The sequence below is a fragment of the Anoplophora glabripennis genome, unplaced genomic scaffold, assembly GCF_000390285.2.
Source record: "Anoplophora glabripennis isolate ALB-LARVAE unplaced genomic scaffold, Agla_2.0 scaffold271, whole genome shotgun sequence".
In the NCBI taxonomy this organism is placed as follows: domain Eukaryota; kingdom Metazoa; phylum Arthropoda; class Insecta; order Coleoptera; family Cerambycidae; genus Anoplophora; species Anoplophora glabripennis.
Genome location: NW_019416359.1, coordinates 163,680 through 180,994, shown reverse-complemented (window position 1 = coordinate 180,994; position 17,315 = coordinate 163,680). Strand labels below are relative to the sequence as shown.

Below are 17,315 nucleotides of genomic sequence, written 5' to 3'. Positions count from 1 at the left end.
GTCCGATTAGCCGATCGCCTAAAATGCCTGCCCAAACGTTGACGGAAAACCGAATCTGATGTCTGGACTGAAATATGCTGTGTGGGTTTTCATCAGCCCATTCATGAGCGTTATGAAAATTGACATAACCATCTTTACTGAAGCTTGCCTCATCCGTAAACAAAATAAGAGATGCAAAATTCGGAATCCGCCTCGATTTTCGCAAAAACCATTGGCAGAACTGCCGACGTGGTTCGTAGTCATTCGGATTTAAAGCTTGAACACGCTGGATATGAAAAGGATGAAGTAGTTGTTCGCAAAGAATTCGCCAAACTACGGAAAAACTTATGTTATGCATACGTGCGACACTTCTTACACTAACCCTTGGATTGTCCTGCACAGCTCTAAATAGATTTTCTTCCATCACCGGTGTTCTTAAAAATCTGTCTCTGCCACGATCATTTACTCTCGGTTGGAATGAACCATTTTCCCTTAAACGTTGATGGATCCTCTGAAATACCTGTCGAGAAGGAAGTCTTCTATTCGGGTATGCTGCCGCATACAGACGCCTCGCTTCTGACGCATTTTCAGCCGCACGGCCGTACATAAAGTGCATATCTGCCATTTCCGTGTTTGAATATGACTCCATTTTATGAGTTGCAATAATATTGTATACTTAAATTTTTTCACTCACCACTTTTACTAATTAAACACTGCAAAACTCAATTGACAGTTTATCAATAACTTAAATTGTTAAGCGTTGTGGCAACATCAGTCTTTTATTTGCCATGGTAAACAGATTTTTGTAATTTTTGGCCTAATAACTTTAAACTCAATTTACTCGAAAACCATTGGAAATATCTATTTGGACAAAGATAATACTTTTTACGTAAAATTGTAGAGAAAATTGTAAAAAAATTGAAATAAAAAAATTACGGGCCAAAACCTCCTTCACCAACCTCAATGGGACGCATATGATTTACATGTCGAAAAACGGAGTAGCCCATGTTATTTAACGTAAAAAGGTATGTAAGACCCATAAATTTTTTTCTATTTATTTGCGACCGTTTTGTCAATAACAGAAAAAAAAACAGTTTTGTTTGAGCCCTTTTAAGAGCGTATAACTTCCTAAGGGTGCGTTTTAGGGCACATGTTAATAGGAACTTTTTGGCTTATTTTAATGAGTTATAAACGCAGTAGAAGTTTGGAACCCTATTTTAGAAACACCCTGTATAAATTGGCCACCACTTGTTTTTTGGTACTACCCTAAGTAAATGGTGAACAAATTCATTTTGTATATTTCTACTTGTTTTGGAAAAATCTGCATTATCTCTGCTTTGATCGAATTTTTAAAATTATCTAAGTTGTTTAGAACATGTACGTAAATATTGCCTTCCCAATACTACCGCAAGAAAAAATCAATGGGCGTTAAGTCTGGCTCTGGCTATTCTATTGCACAATATTTGCCGATCCTCCGATTGTGAAAAACGTCAAATATAAACTCTGATATAGATATAGTTCCTCATTGAGAATATTTGAAATGTACATAACGAATTTGTTCTTAAGGGTACCACCAAGCAGCAAATTGGTTTATTTATTATTATTAGAGGTAAATCTTATAATAATCTAAACAATAAAAATAGAAAGTGCACGCAGACATATGCTTAATAAAATAACGTCGCAAAATAGTTTGCAATAAAGAGCCCACATGATTTTTAAAGGCATCGATCGAAGTAGAACATACTACATAGATAGGGGTATTGAATTCCACAAGTGAAAACTCGGTTGCATAGAAAATATTCTTCAATAGTGCTGCAGTGCAACGAATATGTTTATGAGAGAATTAGTGTGATCACCAAAACGCCCATCTGTGTTTAAATGAAGATCTTGCCTTCCAATATAATAGGATGAACAGGTCTCATAAACAGAACTTTTAAACTTTGATTTGGAAAACAATTTTTTAAATAAGAAAAGGGAACTTTTAGCTTTATCGAATTTATGATGAGACTATGAGATATCAGAAGAGATGTAAACGTTAGGCATAAATTTCAGCGATCGGGTCAATGGAATAGTTCATACGAGGGTTACTGTTTCCCATATGCAAGACAATACATTTATTGAAGTTTATGCGAATCAACCAGTCTTTATTCCACTAGGAAATTCGTGAGAGGTCAAGTTGCAGCTGATGATAGTTCGCAAAAGGATTGTCATACATTTGGTGACACGAGCATTGATAGAATATTTGGAAATTGCACAAGTAGATGAGATGTATAAATCAGGGATAATAGGGGCCCTAAAATAGAGCCTTCAAGAACACCACTTCTATCATTTTTAAATTCGAAAAAACTGCTACTTATTTTGACTTTGGAATTTATGGTTACAAAGAAAGTCGGAAAATCATGAGAGAGAAACTGTTTGTTCCACAGTGTTACGGCTTTTTAAATAAACGTTATAAAGGCATTTTATTTGGAATAATCCAGATAAATGACATCAGTGGGCTCTTTTCTATAGGTCATCAAGATTGAGCAATTTCAACAGAACAGAAGATTTGTGTGTACTTGCTTTAGGACATCGTTTTAAGAAAAAAGGCCTTCAGGAAAGCGGGTTAGTTTTTATATACCTAGGCAATGTTTGGATTAGAAATAATATTTTGTTAAATAGTGCCAATTCGAATATTTGCCATTATTATTTGATACTTAATAATAATAGTTAGTTATTGTTAGTGTTTTAAGTAGCATTTTATCCACGCTAGCATGATTAAAAGCGAGAACGTAGTTCGAGAGTTTAATATTCTTAAGTGGATAAAAGGCAATTGAAAACACGAATACTATACAACGTTTTATCCATAATCACATCACAATCATATTTGTGGAGCCAGAATTATTGGAATTTAATAAAACTATATTTCTTACTAGTACTCAATGAAACGTGGTAGTTTTGAAATACCTACTGGTTGTTATACGTTGTTTGTTATCAATTATTTAATAAAAAGTTCTATCTGAATTTGGTAAAAATGCAAGAAAGTAATTGTGTTCCTCCTGTGGCTGTTTTTGAAGAAGCTCAAGAAGCAATTTTCCATTTATTGCCAGCGAAATCCAGGGAATATTACGGAAAAGTGTTCGCCGAATTTAACGAATGTAGGGAAAAACGGAGAGTAATGACAATATATGAAGAAGTCATGCTATCGTATTTTTTAAATTCAAAGAAAAAATATGCAATTTCATCTTTGTAGTCGAAGTATTCGATGTTGAAGGCTACTATAAAGGTCTACTAAAATATAGATATTGGAAAGTATAACAAGCTCACTGCTTATTTGAAGAGTGAATCGAGAGGATACAAAGCAAAAGAAAAGCTACAGTATTGGAAAGAGCACATATTGAAGAATTTTTTATTGGGGCTTCCGATAAAGAATACTTTATGATTAAGGTAATATCTCTTTACGTTTACATGTTGTTGGGTATATATATAGTGAACTTTGAATTATTTTATGTTGCACTAATAATGGGGGTGTCTGGTGCCTGTTGATGCTGCGAATTGACAAATTTGAAAATTAGTGACATACAGGACGTTGGCAGTTATCTACTTGTTTCAATACCTGATACCAAGACGGGCATTAGCAATTATAGAAGAAGGATTTTGTGTAAATGCTGTTGAAATATTCGGAAAATACATTTCTCTGCGCCCAATTCGGCTAACACAAGACAGATTCTTTTTAAGATACATCAGTCTAAAATGTACTTCTCAGCCTGTTGTAATCAACATATTGGCGAAGGTACCCTCTCTAGTTGCTTCATTCTTGAATATCGTATCTTACAACCATCAAACGGCATGGTGGATGGAAGAGCCCATCTGTAGCAGAAAGTGATGTTGAAGAGTCTATATCTAACAAACTTGATATTGCAAGGAAAATCCAAGGAAAATATAGCTGTTCCTTACAAGAAGAGCCATCCGTAACTTGTGCAAATTCTTCACAAACTTTGGCAGATGTTATGTGTTCCGAAAATGATGGCAACAATGCTACAATGGTTGTTATTAACGGAAAGGAAGTTAAATGTGGTAAAACAAAAACCTAAATGTCTATTACTATAAATGTGCTAATGTTAATAAGTAAATAAATGAAATTTGATTTATTATTGGTTTATTATTTTTTCATTATTCCACTATTGGAATAAAGTGTGGATTATATGTATAAGGTGATTGTCGATAAAACAAATTTTTTGAAATTAGGATATTTTATTTGAAGATTTCTAAGGACACTTCATAATTTCGAAATATTAGGTTTCACTAGTGGGATATCACCCTACTACTCAGAAAAGCAAGCCCTGTCGAAGTTTGATGAAAAATTTTGCAGTTCCTGCATAATAACGTAATCATGACGTCGTAGTTAAAAAAATTAGACGTTCGTGTACAAAGATTTTTTCACAAATTTTATTTGTTTTTTTTTTCTACGGTCAATATTTGTGACTTACACAGTGTATAGAACCTCAAGGTCTCACATGCAACATATTGGAAAAATAAGAAGCCACCTACATTATGCAATGCATTACGTGTTAACTATAATTTGACATTCAAAAATTAATATAAAATCTGCACGTCCGAGTAACGCGAAAATTAGAAAGTGAAATTTAAAAAACCTCAACAAGTGTGCACGAAATAGCGTCGACGCGACGCCTCAAAGGCCCGTGGTGCAAAGGCGCAACAACCCGAACAAATGACATCGATCCGCCATCGAACCCAATCGCGATATACATAAAAATAGCGGTGCCACGAAATGTCATTGTGTGGCGGTAAGATTTCTCTCTATTAATGAAGATACGGATGGGGGCGTCAAAGGTAGAGGTCACCAGGGTCTTTGACCGACAATGGTTTGGTGAGCCGGTTGTGATCTACCGGCCGACACCTTTTGCCCGCGACTCGAGGGCCTGCCCACATAACCTATTTCGCGGTTTTTATGCAAGGCGCGCGTGAAGGCACTTTTTGAGTTTAACTGTACTCCGGCGTTTAGATACACAGGAGGCAGACGGTGGTGTGACTGATAAGGCGACGAAGAATGCCTCCTTCCCCGCGTCGTCTAATAAGTCGCTTGTATTTGCATGCTTTTAGTCGCTCTTGTGTACAAACCGTTCGCGATTTAATGCACAAGGTCCTCCATTACTCATTTGTTTATTGTCTGGGGGTATTTATTTGCGACATTTCTTCAATAAGAATGTATACAGGGTGTTTCAGAAAGGCCTCCCGAAATCCAGGGGGTAATAGTACGACAAAAAAATAAGAATTTTTTGTCTTATGAACTATATGTCTATCTCCTCTTGTTTTCGAGATACAAAGCGACAAAATAAAATTTTTAAAATAGAATTTTTACTAAAATTTCCAAACGGTGCGAAATATTTTTATGAAATTTGGTATTCCGGGGTTTCTAAGGATGACAAATACGCTGGTCTAATTATTTTTTGGATATTTCACAGAGGGCGTTAGTTATGCTACATTCCTATTACATTTTAAGTTCAAATTTTCTTAAGGTTAGGTTTTTTTCCATTCGGAGTTTAATTTCTAATGTACAATTTTATTTTCTAAAAATAATGTACTCTTGTTAGAACTTCCTAATGTGGACGGTTTTCGAGAAAAAGGGCTTTTAATTAAACTCTTACAATATTACGGTGTATAAAATAAGTGACTTTTTTCAAAGTAGGCTATGTCAAAACTTATTGATGGATGTCTCATAAACAAAGCATACATTCTTGGTAACATTTTAAACTCCAACTTTAAATTTATATAAAAATTTTAGTGATTTTTAGTGACTGTAGTTCGTAATGACTAATTACAGTCAATAATAATTAATAAAAATAAATTAAAAATTAAAATTTAAATACTATGTATGTATCTCGGAAACGAAGCATATTTCGAACCTACGTTTATATGAACATTTTTTCACAAAATAACTTCGACAGCCACCCCCTAGAATATTTCGCACTTATTTACAAACACCTTGTATATAATTGTTATTTTTACACTGGTTGAAAAAAAGTGTGAGACTAATAGACTAGTATTTTTAAAATATCAAATATTTGTTGCGTTATTTTTCTCACAATTTCGCGTTAAATATTCGTCAAATATCGAAAAAAAAAAAATCAAAATTTTGAAGCCCTTCAAAATTCACTAAAAATATTTGGAAATTTTCCTGCTTCCTTAATTTTTTGCTGAGTTTATTAAAGTTAAAATGAGAATATGCTAATAATTGATATACTGATTAACATAACATTATCATTTTCAAAATATTGTTTTTCGAAAATAAATAAAATATTCACATACAATCATTTTTTGCAGGTTAATATTTTACTACATATACCTACATGATTTCTACAAATATATTTATTGGAAGAATATAGAGTATCAGCCATTATTATGCAAGTATAGGTGTGAATAGGAATTATGAATGAAATCGATAGTTAATTATCCTCATGAAGTTTGGAAAGCTTCACTGCAATCATACTAGCAATTTAATTGCAGGATTAGTTCACCGAGTCTTATATAATTGACAATGGGTAAAAAAATTGTTTATTGAATTAATTTAAAACTGTTATATGGAAAGTGACGTTATAATCACTATTAAGTTGAAGCTGTATACTATGATTCATAATTAATTGTTCTGCAAATTGGTGATAACCGTTATGTGGAAAATTCTCAACTTCATCAATAAGTGACGAAAAATTTGTACATTAATATATATTTAGTTCAATTGGGTAGCAAAGTTTATAAAAATGCATTGTAGAATACGGATAAAAATCAGCTTTTCCTAAAATATAATAGAAACAACAAAGCTAACATAAAATAATATTTAAATATATTATTAATATATCATATGCACTTATTACTAATGAAATCGTGAATTTCCCACACAACGAATAGAAAGCTTTTATTTCTCTGACTGTTAACGTTGGTTTTAATGAATTCACTGAAAAATATTGTTTTAATGGTTCGTTATACGTCTAGTATACTTAAAAGAAATAAATTCAAAAATTATTTAATAGTGGTAGGTTTTCAAGAATAAGTAAATACTTATGTTCAAATAAATGCTTTATTAACTCTAAAACCTCTTTAATTTGCCAAATATAATATTGGCAACAATACATTTTATTTCTCCCATCAGTTAAATCCTTTTGTCATTGCATTTATTATTGCTATTATCAAAATTAAATAAACTATATTTCTAAACAATTCAAAACAACTGTCAATGTTACCATTTAATTTGAAAATATATAAAATTAACACGTACTTGTCATAGTTTCGACAAGCACATTGCCTTTGTGGGCAAGTTTTTGTTTTTTCTCAGGTCTTTGAATGATTTAGAAAAAACTTCAGAACAAGAAGTACAAGAAATTTTGTCTATAAAAAATATTCGTAAAATGGGCCTGTCACCCAAAACAGGAAAATTTAAGTGAAAATGCCTCATTTGCTCTTTCTGATTCAACTCTTTGGGCGATTTATTCTATGTTGACGAGTATAGCATTAAAAATAACATTAGCATTAAAAGTAATATTGATGTCAATAAGTAAACTTCTCAAATGACTTTTTTTACTAAAAATAAAGAATAATGGATAAAGACAGTGAAGATATACTGGAGATCAGGTCAATAAGTTTTATTGGAAGCCCAAGGTTATGATTTTGTAATGGTTAAAGTGAGTAGTTCTAGTAATTTTTTTATGATTTTTAAAATATTCACAACTATCAAATTAAAGTAACACTTATTTACACGTCGTTGAAGCCTATAGAGGTAATAAGTTATTTCAGTTGATAGTTGAAGATGTATATAATTGATTTGAACCACTTAGTTTTGTTTAATGTTAAAAACACCAAAAGAAGTTAAAGAGATCTTGACATGTTAATTTTAATTTTAACTGTTTCACACTTTGGTCTCTTGGTGAGGCATGTTAGGCCTTGTTCTAGAGACTGACTACTACTTTAGTACAAAAAAAGTAAATAATTCCCTACGTCACACAAATAGGTCGAGGTTGATTAACACACTTATTTTTGTCTATTGTCAAATCGCAACTGTTTTGGCCCTGTTGTAATTAGTTCCATAAAAAATTTCCAATAGTAATTTTCTAATTTTTGTAAAAAAAATAATATGGCAGTTGGTCATAGCTTCAAATTATAAAGTGATCTAACAAAAAAGTTCGTTAAAATCGGTAAATAAAAAAGTTGGAGGCTAATCCTTAAATGGGGCGTTTATATACGCAATTTTTATCCAGTATTTAAAAAAATCTAAGCAAGTTAGAAACAATACCTCTCCACTGAACCAGTTATATAAATTTTCTTTAACTGACAATACATTCAAAAGTAAAAAAACATATTTTTATCCCGTATGTTTGTTTATCTTACATTTCCTGAATTTTGTACATATAGAAAATAGCCTATGGTACTATAAACATAATCACACCCCGCAGAATGCTTTCAGGAAACTATTAACACATGCATTGGTCACAATTATTTAGTATCTTTCCAAATTTGCTGAACAAAACAGAAAAGGTACATTTTCTGATGTTTATATGTTCTTCCTGATCTTTCAATGCGAAAAATTAAAGGATTCTAGTTTAGCATTACGCTTTCTCACTTCATGGATAGATCTACTTGTTCTATTATTTTCTTACTAAAAGTGCGATTTCTTGACTATAAAACGCTAGCCTTAAGCAGAACATCCTGCAAGTAAAGTCAGAGTCTAATCTAATATAAAATAGTGTCTATATTATACGAAGACTAAAGTTATTTTAGTTTTGCATATAATGTACGTTATACTGTAGAAAGTTTAGTTAAATTTGCGTCTTGGGTATCTAACAACCCAAGGGATTAAAAAGCACTTTAGTTCTGAAGCAGTAGTTTAGTTTTTGATTGATTTGACATAGGTATGCCAAAAATGTTAAATTTAAATTGCTTTTGTAAATAAATATTCTTTCGTTTTTATTGACTTTAAAGTAAATAAACTAAAATCCGTTGGGGACTAAAAGTGACAATCTATTTCCTAAAATGCTTTTGTTTTAAAAACGTCATAAATTAGCGTATTCGGTGGTCAATGGAGGATATTTAGCGCGTTAACCGATTCATTTCTTCGCCTCGTGTTCTTTCACACGACGTTACTTATATAATAAAAATAGTCGTCGAGGCTCGGTGAGAGAAAAATGGCAAAAAGCAGAGTATTAAACTTGTAAATCTAGTTCAGCGAGTGGAGGTACTTGTTTACATCTCATAGCAATAGTTATCTGGTACTTGTGCAGTGCATTAAGTATGCTTTTTAACGGCATTATTATAAATTAATTTCATTAATCTGCGTCGAACGTTAGAGTGTCTCCGCAGCAACCGAGAACTCATAAAACGTTCTTCTCGCAATAATTTTGAGCTATTTGACACTACTTCCGGTTTGGCATATTACGTCAAATTTCAATTCATTGATATTTTGAAAACAATTGAAATAAACTTCTTTAACATGCTATTGTTTTGGAAAGAAACAGGTAGAAATAAGATGCAAACAATAAAGAGAAGTTACATATTGCGTAATTAAAAAGTAAAGGAAATAGACGATACCCTCCGGATATAAGCATATGGAAAGTGTAGAATTATAAATTTTAGGATCTAAATGTGTTTACTAGATAATTTGGCGCCGAGATAATCGATATCAGATTTAATCGTAATTTTAAATATACTCCAAGGTAGCAACTGATAAAAGTTAATTAATAGATTAAATGATGGCACAAATACACAAAAATGCGATGCAGGCCGGGGCTAGACTTCAATTTTGTATAACTAAACAATATTCCTTAAGATTCTATTTTTTCACTGAAACGTTTGCTCCTCGCTAGGATTGACCCTGTATATATATTGTGGCTAGGAAAAAATTTTAGAAGTCAAATTAGGGGTCGAATTTGTCAAAATTGAAAGACAAAAATCTCGCATCCGCTTTAGGAACCGTTGGTAGTGTCAGTTTTTTCCAAAGCGTTGGATTACTTCTAGAATAGTTTTCATAACATGAGAACAAATTAAACATAATTGAAAAGTAAAAAAAATATATTTAAAAAACAAGTTTTTATTAAAATGCACTAAAAATAGAAAATAAACCAAGGAATTCATAATGTTGTGTAAACCCCAAACCCACAAAAGGGTTGAATTGGCTGCTGAATAGAAGTGTCGTTAGTAAAAGTATGATAAATACACACGTACTATCTATAATCAGTATGTTCATGTTCTTATGCGATTTAAAAGCTTGTCGCGAGGTTTATTCCTAATTGGAATTTTTATTTTAAGGGGTTAGTCAAGGAAACTACGCGTGAAGCTTTTAAATCGCATAATAGTCCGGTCAAATTAGTCATAAAAATATTGGTCAAATAACGAAAATTCCGACAGAGCTAAATTTTGGTGGAGACCTTGGGTACGCCATTAGAAATAAAGTGTCAAAAGTCCCAACCGATTCCATGTGTGCTAAAAAAATTATTCGGGGTCAAAAGTCAAAATTTGAGGTATTTTGGATTTTTTTCGAAAACGGTAAATTTTATCAAAAAAGTAGCCCTGACAAAAATATAGATCTTAAAATTATCTACAAAAATGGTCCTTATACTGCTTTTTCTAAGAATCACCATTCCTGAGATATCGCGATTCTAAAAGTTGAAGGAGTCACATTCTACATGATATGCACATATACAGGGTCGGAAAGTATCCATGGTTCATCGGCCGTTACGTGAGAGCGATAAAGAAAGTCATAGAAATCCGTGCGATAGAGAAAGATGGCTATAATGAAAGCGTCTAATAGTCACCGCCCATTTCGCCCTCCCACAAATAAGATCCACTTCTTATTCTAAGGAGAATTTGGCTTGAAAGATTTGAACTATATGTGAAGTTAAAAATAAGTTCATGTATATTTAATAAAAATACAAGATTTTAAAGACGTCATTTTATTTTCGTATTCTTGTAAGGTAGTGTGCTTGGCGCGTTTTTCTTAAGGTAGGCTATTCCACGATCTATTGTGGTCCTGTTTAATTAAATAACATTGTATTAAATAAAAAAAATGTAGTAATTGGGGAAACTATTTGTCTGATTGATAATTATCTAATGGAGCTTCAAGTGTAATGTCTGCTTCTTCTTCTTCTCTTTCTTCTTCTTCTCTTCCTTCTTCTTCTTCATCTTCTTCCTGCTGGATTCAAGTAAATTGTTCTAACAGCGATGCATCAGGTGTCTCCTCGCTGATAACGTAAGAACCCTCTTCTGATGGCGATTCAACATTGGAGCACGACTGGACTTGACAACTGGTACATGTTAATGAACAAAACAATAAAACTTTTTTGCAGCCGCACTTAGTTAGCACTACACCCCTTTTTGCAAATGTAAAAAAAATGTATTCAGGAGTTTTTCTGGTGCAGGTGGGAGTAAAGTCTGGATTGGTTCCAATGTATTGTCAATTAACTTCCAATCCCAGTCTTCTGGGTCCAGTTGATTACCAAGCCACACTTGAACTTGATAATATACCCGAAATAGATGTTGATGAGCAGAAGCAGTGGTTGGGGAAGATAAGCTAATTGCACTCGTTTATTGTTAGGAGTATTTTTTACAAAAGATAAGTATCGAAACTTATCTAAGCAGGTAATTTTCTTTAGAGCTCCATATACAGAAAGAAGGAAGCGAATTCCGTTGGTGATTACAGCTTGTGGAATACATTTACTCTCTTTAAAAACATTAGCACAATTAACTAAATCTTGTTTTTCAAACAATTTAAAGACTGTTGTTTTACCTCTCCTAAAAATTATCTATATGTCAGAAATGGTGATTCTTAGGAAAAAAAGTGTAAGAACAATTTTTGTTCAATCAATCTTTATGATAAAATTTACCGTTTGGCTGAAAAATGCAAAAAACCCATATTTGCAAACTTTGACCTTGAATAAATTTTTTGGCAGATGTGGGACTTTTCACATTTCATTTCAATATTCGTACCAATTTTCAGTTTTATGCGAATTATTGTAACCTTGAATATCTATTTTCACCGGGCTATGCAAGATTTGACCCATATTAACAAGGCAAGTTAAATAAAAGCTTGTAAAAAACTCATTTTAGTGTACTGTCATCACAACTCAACAAGCATGCAAAATTTCAAAGTGTTTAGTTTAGAGGAAGTAGTTCAAATTTGACTTGCTATATTTGAACTGGACATAGATATAAACATACATGTGAATTTAAATAAAAGTTTGTAAAAAGAACACAATATCCTTTCCTTCAATTGAGGCAAGAAGGGAAAATTTATAGAAACATTTTCATAAGCATTTATACTTATTTCCATAAAATTTATAAGAAAAATTTTTTCATTATATGAAAGTGCCCAAAATCCAAATCTAGATAAAAATATCCAACTGAAAACTAGTGGTATTAATTAATTAAGTGGAGTTATGGCATACCTACCTAGTTGTAAACAGGTTGTACGACTTCATAATAATTACTCTCTTTGAACACAGAACATTGTAAATCAGAACTTAGATATTCGAATTTGTCTTCAGATTGGCCTTGGATTTTTGTGCTAGACATGTTTTTTATGAAAAATAAGTCACAAAGAAAACTATGTCTTTATTTTGAAACTGGTTTACCTAGCCCTTTTCTACGAGTCGTCACTGGAGACGACAATAGTAGAGAAACTTCTGAAATGATCGCCGTGTTGCAGGAACAGTTCTAAATATTCTATTGCAATACAAATGTCGTCAATGATAATGACTGCAACTGCTTATTGCGATTGAAGGAATATTTTCTGTAGCTTTTTGTAATGTGTCGAAGGAAAATCATTCAAATTGCCGTCAGATAACGCGATGGAACAAATCGCCCCATATACACCTTCCGATAACTGAAATCCCCGGTGGCCACCCGGATTTTAGTGCCTTACGCGCCTCGCTTCTTCGCTTTTCTGTATTAAACAGGCTCGGAATCGTTTTGTGTGAAAATATGCGGATGAATAATTCAACAGAATTTAAAATTCTGCGCTAGACCTGCACGGCCAACTGGCATGCATTGTACGACGTTCTCCCGAGTGTTATTTAGCTGAAAAAATAATCCTTCCCAACGCACAAAAATTAAAACTGCGAGAATAAATTAAAACCGGCCAGCGTTACACTGAGAAAAGTCGTTATTTTTGCATGTTTTTATTTCTCGTTTCAGGAAATGGGACTGGTGCGTGTTTTTCATCCAGAGGAGGGAAAGGTAAGTGTTTATTAATAGTTAGTGGTTGACTTACCGGTATGCATTCGCACTTCATGCAATATAAGACTCCAATGGGTACGCCTAGGTCCGGTATCCACTGCGAACCCAGTTCTCTTACTTGTTTTCCAAATACGCATTCTGAAAATAAAGAAAAACTGTTAAACACTAGCACCACTATATTTAACTCATACTTTTATGGTTGGCAAGCGATCTGAGTGTGCATTTTTCGATTTTGAGTTGCCAAAAATAAAATACGCAAGATGTCATCAATTGTCAATCATTGATAATAGTTTAAGGATATAACTGACTATAGATCGAAGTAAGTTTACGTTTCTGACTTAGGCAGGGTCGGGAAATTGAGAAATAATGGATTCGACTGGAAGGAATAAGACGTAGGTGCGACGATTTGGGATAGTGGATTTAATAATACACTCCTTTAGCCTTTCCCTTGTCGTGTCCAGTGCTCATTGTGGAACTGTCTCAGTCGCAAACTTATTTGTGATGGTCTGTACTACTAATACTAATAGAATCAATTCTCATTCTTTTGTTGAAAAGATTTGCGATAGTTATTTAACACGTATTTCATCATTTCTTGATTTTCGATGATTTTGTTTAAAAAAGGGTACAAAATATTTCATTTCTAATGACCGTGTTGGATGATGTCATCTATGGGAATTTGGCCAATAGGCTTATTTTTCTAGCATCTGTACATAATCGGTACAATGATTTTGATAGACATAAACCATAGAAGTTTACGAGCCGCCAGTAGCGGTGGTTATTTTTTTTTCCACCGATAGTAGGACATTGATAATGTGTGATTCAGTCATATAACTTAACCACGTATTCGGAAGACCTAACAAAGACAGAAAATCGAAAAAAAATATTTTTACTCGACCGTTTAAAAAATAAGCAAATTACCCTTTAATTCCTGTTAATTCGGCGCCCTACTTCGTAACACATTTTATGACAGGAAACGCGTTGGCGAACTACATAGCGTTCGAACGTTGAAGAGAAACAGCTGATTTTCCTAGTCGTGTTGAATTTTGCAATTAGTTTCAAAATCAAAATGCAGCGGATCCCAACTTTATTAACAAACTGCTATGGACTAATGACTGTTTTTTAGTCGTAGATACTGGCATTTTAAATAGGTAGGTACCAACTACCCTTTGAAAAGCAATAAGTCACTAGGAATACGTATTACAAACTGAATAATTAATCGAACATAATACTAAAAACTCATATTAAATTATTAAACATAGTGAAGACGTTAACAATATTAAACATACTAAATTGTAATAATCTAACATTCGAAAACAATTATTATTCTTATATATTTGTTTTTATTAACAAATAATTAATACTTGCTGACTTGCTGATATTTAAAATGTAAATAAATATCTTATTAATTCATGGGTCTAAGTAAAAAGATCTGTTTATTCTTTATCGTTCACTACGTATTAAAAACGTGTTAAAAACTAGGTTAGTGACCCAATAATACGGTAGGTCAAGATTCACTCTCGATAAACCCTTGTGGGTCAGCGGTCAGTTGCGGTCCCAAAAGGGGTTAAAATAATTATTTGAAAATATTTTCTTTCTGCATAAATATGCATTTAATTTTTTTTAATTGCGTATTCATATTCTACTTATTTTTCCCTATCTTCCCTTAAAATTAATAACATTATGACTGAATTACCCTGTATACATTTATTTCGAAATCTTAACCGTTCCGAGATACATGGTGTAAAAGTTGAAAAATATATGTCGTTTGTTTAAATATCTCTGGAAATATTTTATTTAGATTTATTAAACTTGAGCTAATAATATAACCAATTAAAGAATTCACGGAATTAGTGTATAAATCTGTTAAACAGTGGCGGAAATACTGGCATATATCGTTACTAAGAATCCCAGAATCTTAATGACACTGGGTATTTTGAATACTGGGTAATTGCATTCAATGCCTAGTGTGATTTTTAAGAAAAAAGATATCATGTTAAATAAAATAATTCTAAAACTGTTCGTTTCCAGAAATGGATAGGAATTCTTTGTCCGAAATACAAAAGAAAAAAGAGCACTTTTCAGTTTGTTTCTTATCTAAAATAAACATGGAAATAAATATTTGTTCGGTGCAATATCCTGTAAAGATGGGTGTACCGCAAGGCTCGATTCTAGGACCGGTGCCGTTTTTTATATATGTCAATGATTTACATGCTACCATGTACGCGGATGACACATCTTTAATTACATCGAACACAAACGATAAGGATTTGGAGACAAATTGTAATATCTTATTAAAAGATCTAACAAAATGGTTCTCCGAGAATAATTTGTACTTTAATACTAATAAAACAAATATTATAAGATTTCATAGCTCGAAGAAATATTGTGATATGTTGGGTTTTACTGTAGGAAACGATGACTTAACTATTGATGTTGGGGTAATAAAATTTTTAGGACCGAACATGTAAGTTATTAACTAATAAGATATCCTCTCTTACTTATTTATTTCGCAATTTAAAGACGATATTAAATATCGAACAACTTCTTTGCTTATAATATTATGCACAAGTTGCATCTCGTCTCAGGCATGGTCTCTGTTTTTGGGGAAATTCTACATTTTCTACACAAGTTTTTATAGCACAGAAGAGATTATTAAGATATATGGTAGGAGTTCCCAGTCATTATTCGTGTAAGGATATTTTTAAAAATTTTAAAATTCTACCTTTACCATGTTTGTTCATATTTGAGACCTGCTTATATGTTTTCAAAAATAAAAGTAAATTGGTTTTAAATGATGCACTCCTCAAGTATAATACAAGACAAAATATGAACCTACATGTTCCATTCGCTAGAATAAGAATAACGTCCAACTCTCTCGGCTGTTTAGGTCCTAGGCTATTTAATAAGTTACCTAACCAATTAAAATTGCTGGAAAGTGAATATTTATTTAGGAAAGCTTTAAAGCAGTTTTTAATGAAAACATGTTTTTATTCCATATTGGAATTTTTACCTACTTTGTCTTAGTTTGTAAGTTTTATTTGACTATTCCTATACATATTATGTCTGTGAGGAAAATAAATTATTATTATTATTAATCAGTGCCCTCCACAAAATTCTACAGCGATATAGTTATACTGGATTTAAATTTGAATTTCGAAAAAAATCCAATAAATTTTTTTCTGTAAAGCAAATAGTTTTAGAGTTATTAAATTTATTAAACTGACCTTTTTAAATAAATATGTTGGATACTTTTTTCAAATAGTTATATCAGGAATTAAATGAGGTTATTCAATTTTCAAGAAGTCATATATATTCTAGGGTTTTTAATAACAATGTCTCACTGTATCTCCGCCACTGATTCACACATTTGTAAACAAATTCTGCGAATTGTTGCTTTTAATTAGTTTTATCATTTTGGACATATTTGATTAAACGTATATTTTCATTAATTTTATTACTTTGTAAGTGTCTCGGGAACGATTGAAATTTCGCAACAAATTTTTTAGCACAATTGCATTCTTTTACAGGATCTATGATTCCTCTAAATTTTTGTGATTAAAAGTAGGACAGTCTGTATGTAATTGATGACAGGGAATAGTTATTGTGGGGTAAGTATCCTATTCTAATAACTAAATTGAGGCTAGGCCACGAGCTAAAATATATCTGAATTTGTTTGACTTTATTTACAATAGACAATACCAATATTTTGTTTGACACCTTAGAAATAATAATATATAGTATGTCATTTAAGCGATTCGTCGCTACTGCTGGCCATTGTTGGCACTGCTAACATAACATAATACATAGTTCTTAAACTACCAGTAAAGACGTCATAATTGGGCCACTTCAGTATTATTTTGGGTATCCAATGAAACGTGATGAACCAAAAAAAAAATTGCTGTTTATCAAATTGATTTTATAATTATTTTGTGTTTGTATTGCGTTTTATATAGAATTTCAATTACGTACGCGATCCTATTACTGAAGAATACGTTTACAGTTATTTTTCTCTTTCATTTACATAAATCTATATTTTGACGAGCCCACAAATTCCAGCGGCGTTTTTTAAAAAAAGGAAGACATATCTGTACCAGCTGTAGCTAAGGCGTTGCGCGAAT

The 17,315-nt window shown here is 32.3% G+C and overlaps 1 protein-coding gene across 1 annotated transcript in view; it reads right to left on the bottom strand.

The window, feature by feature from the left end:
- Positions 1-17,315, bottom strand: part of LOC108908099 (dorsal-ventral patterning protein Sog) — an 89,399-nt gene that overhangs the window by 40,466 nt on the left and 31,618 nt on the right. The window contains exon 2 of the mRNA XM_018712020.1: positions 13,232-13,335. Coding sequence (XP_018567536.1) covers positions 13,232-13,335 — 104 coding nt within the window. The remainder of the gene's footprint in view (positions 1-13,231; positions 13,336-17,315) is intronic.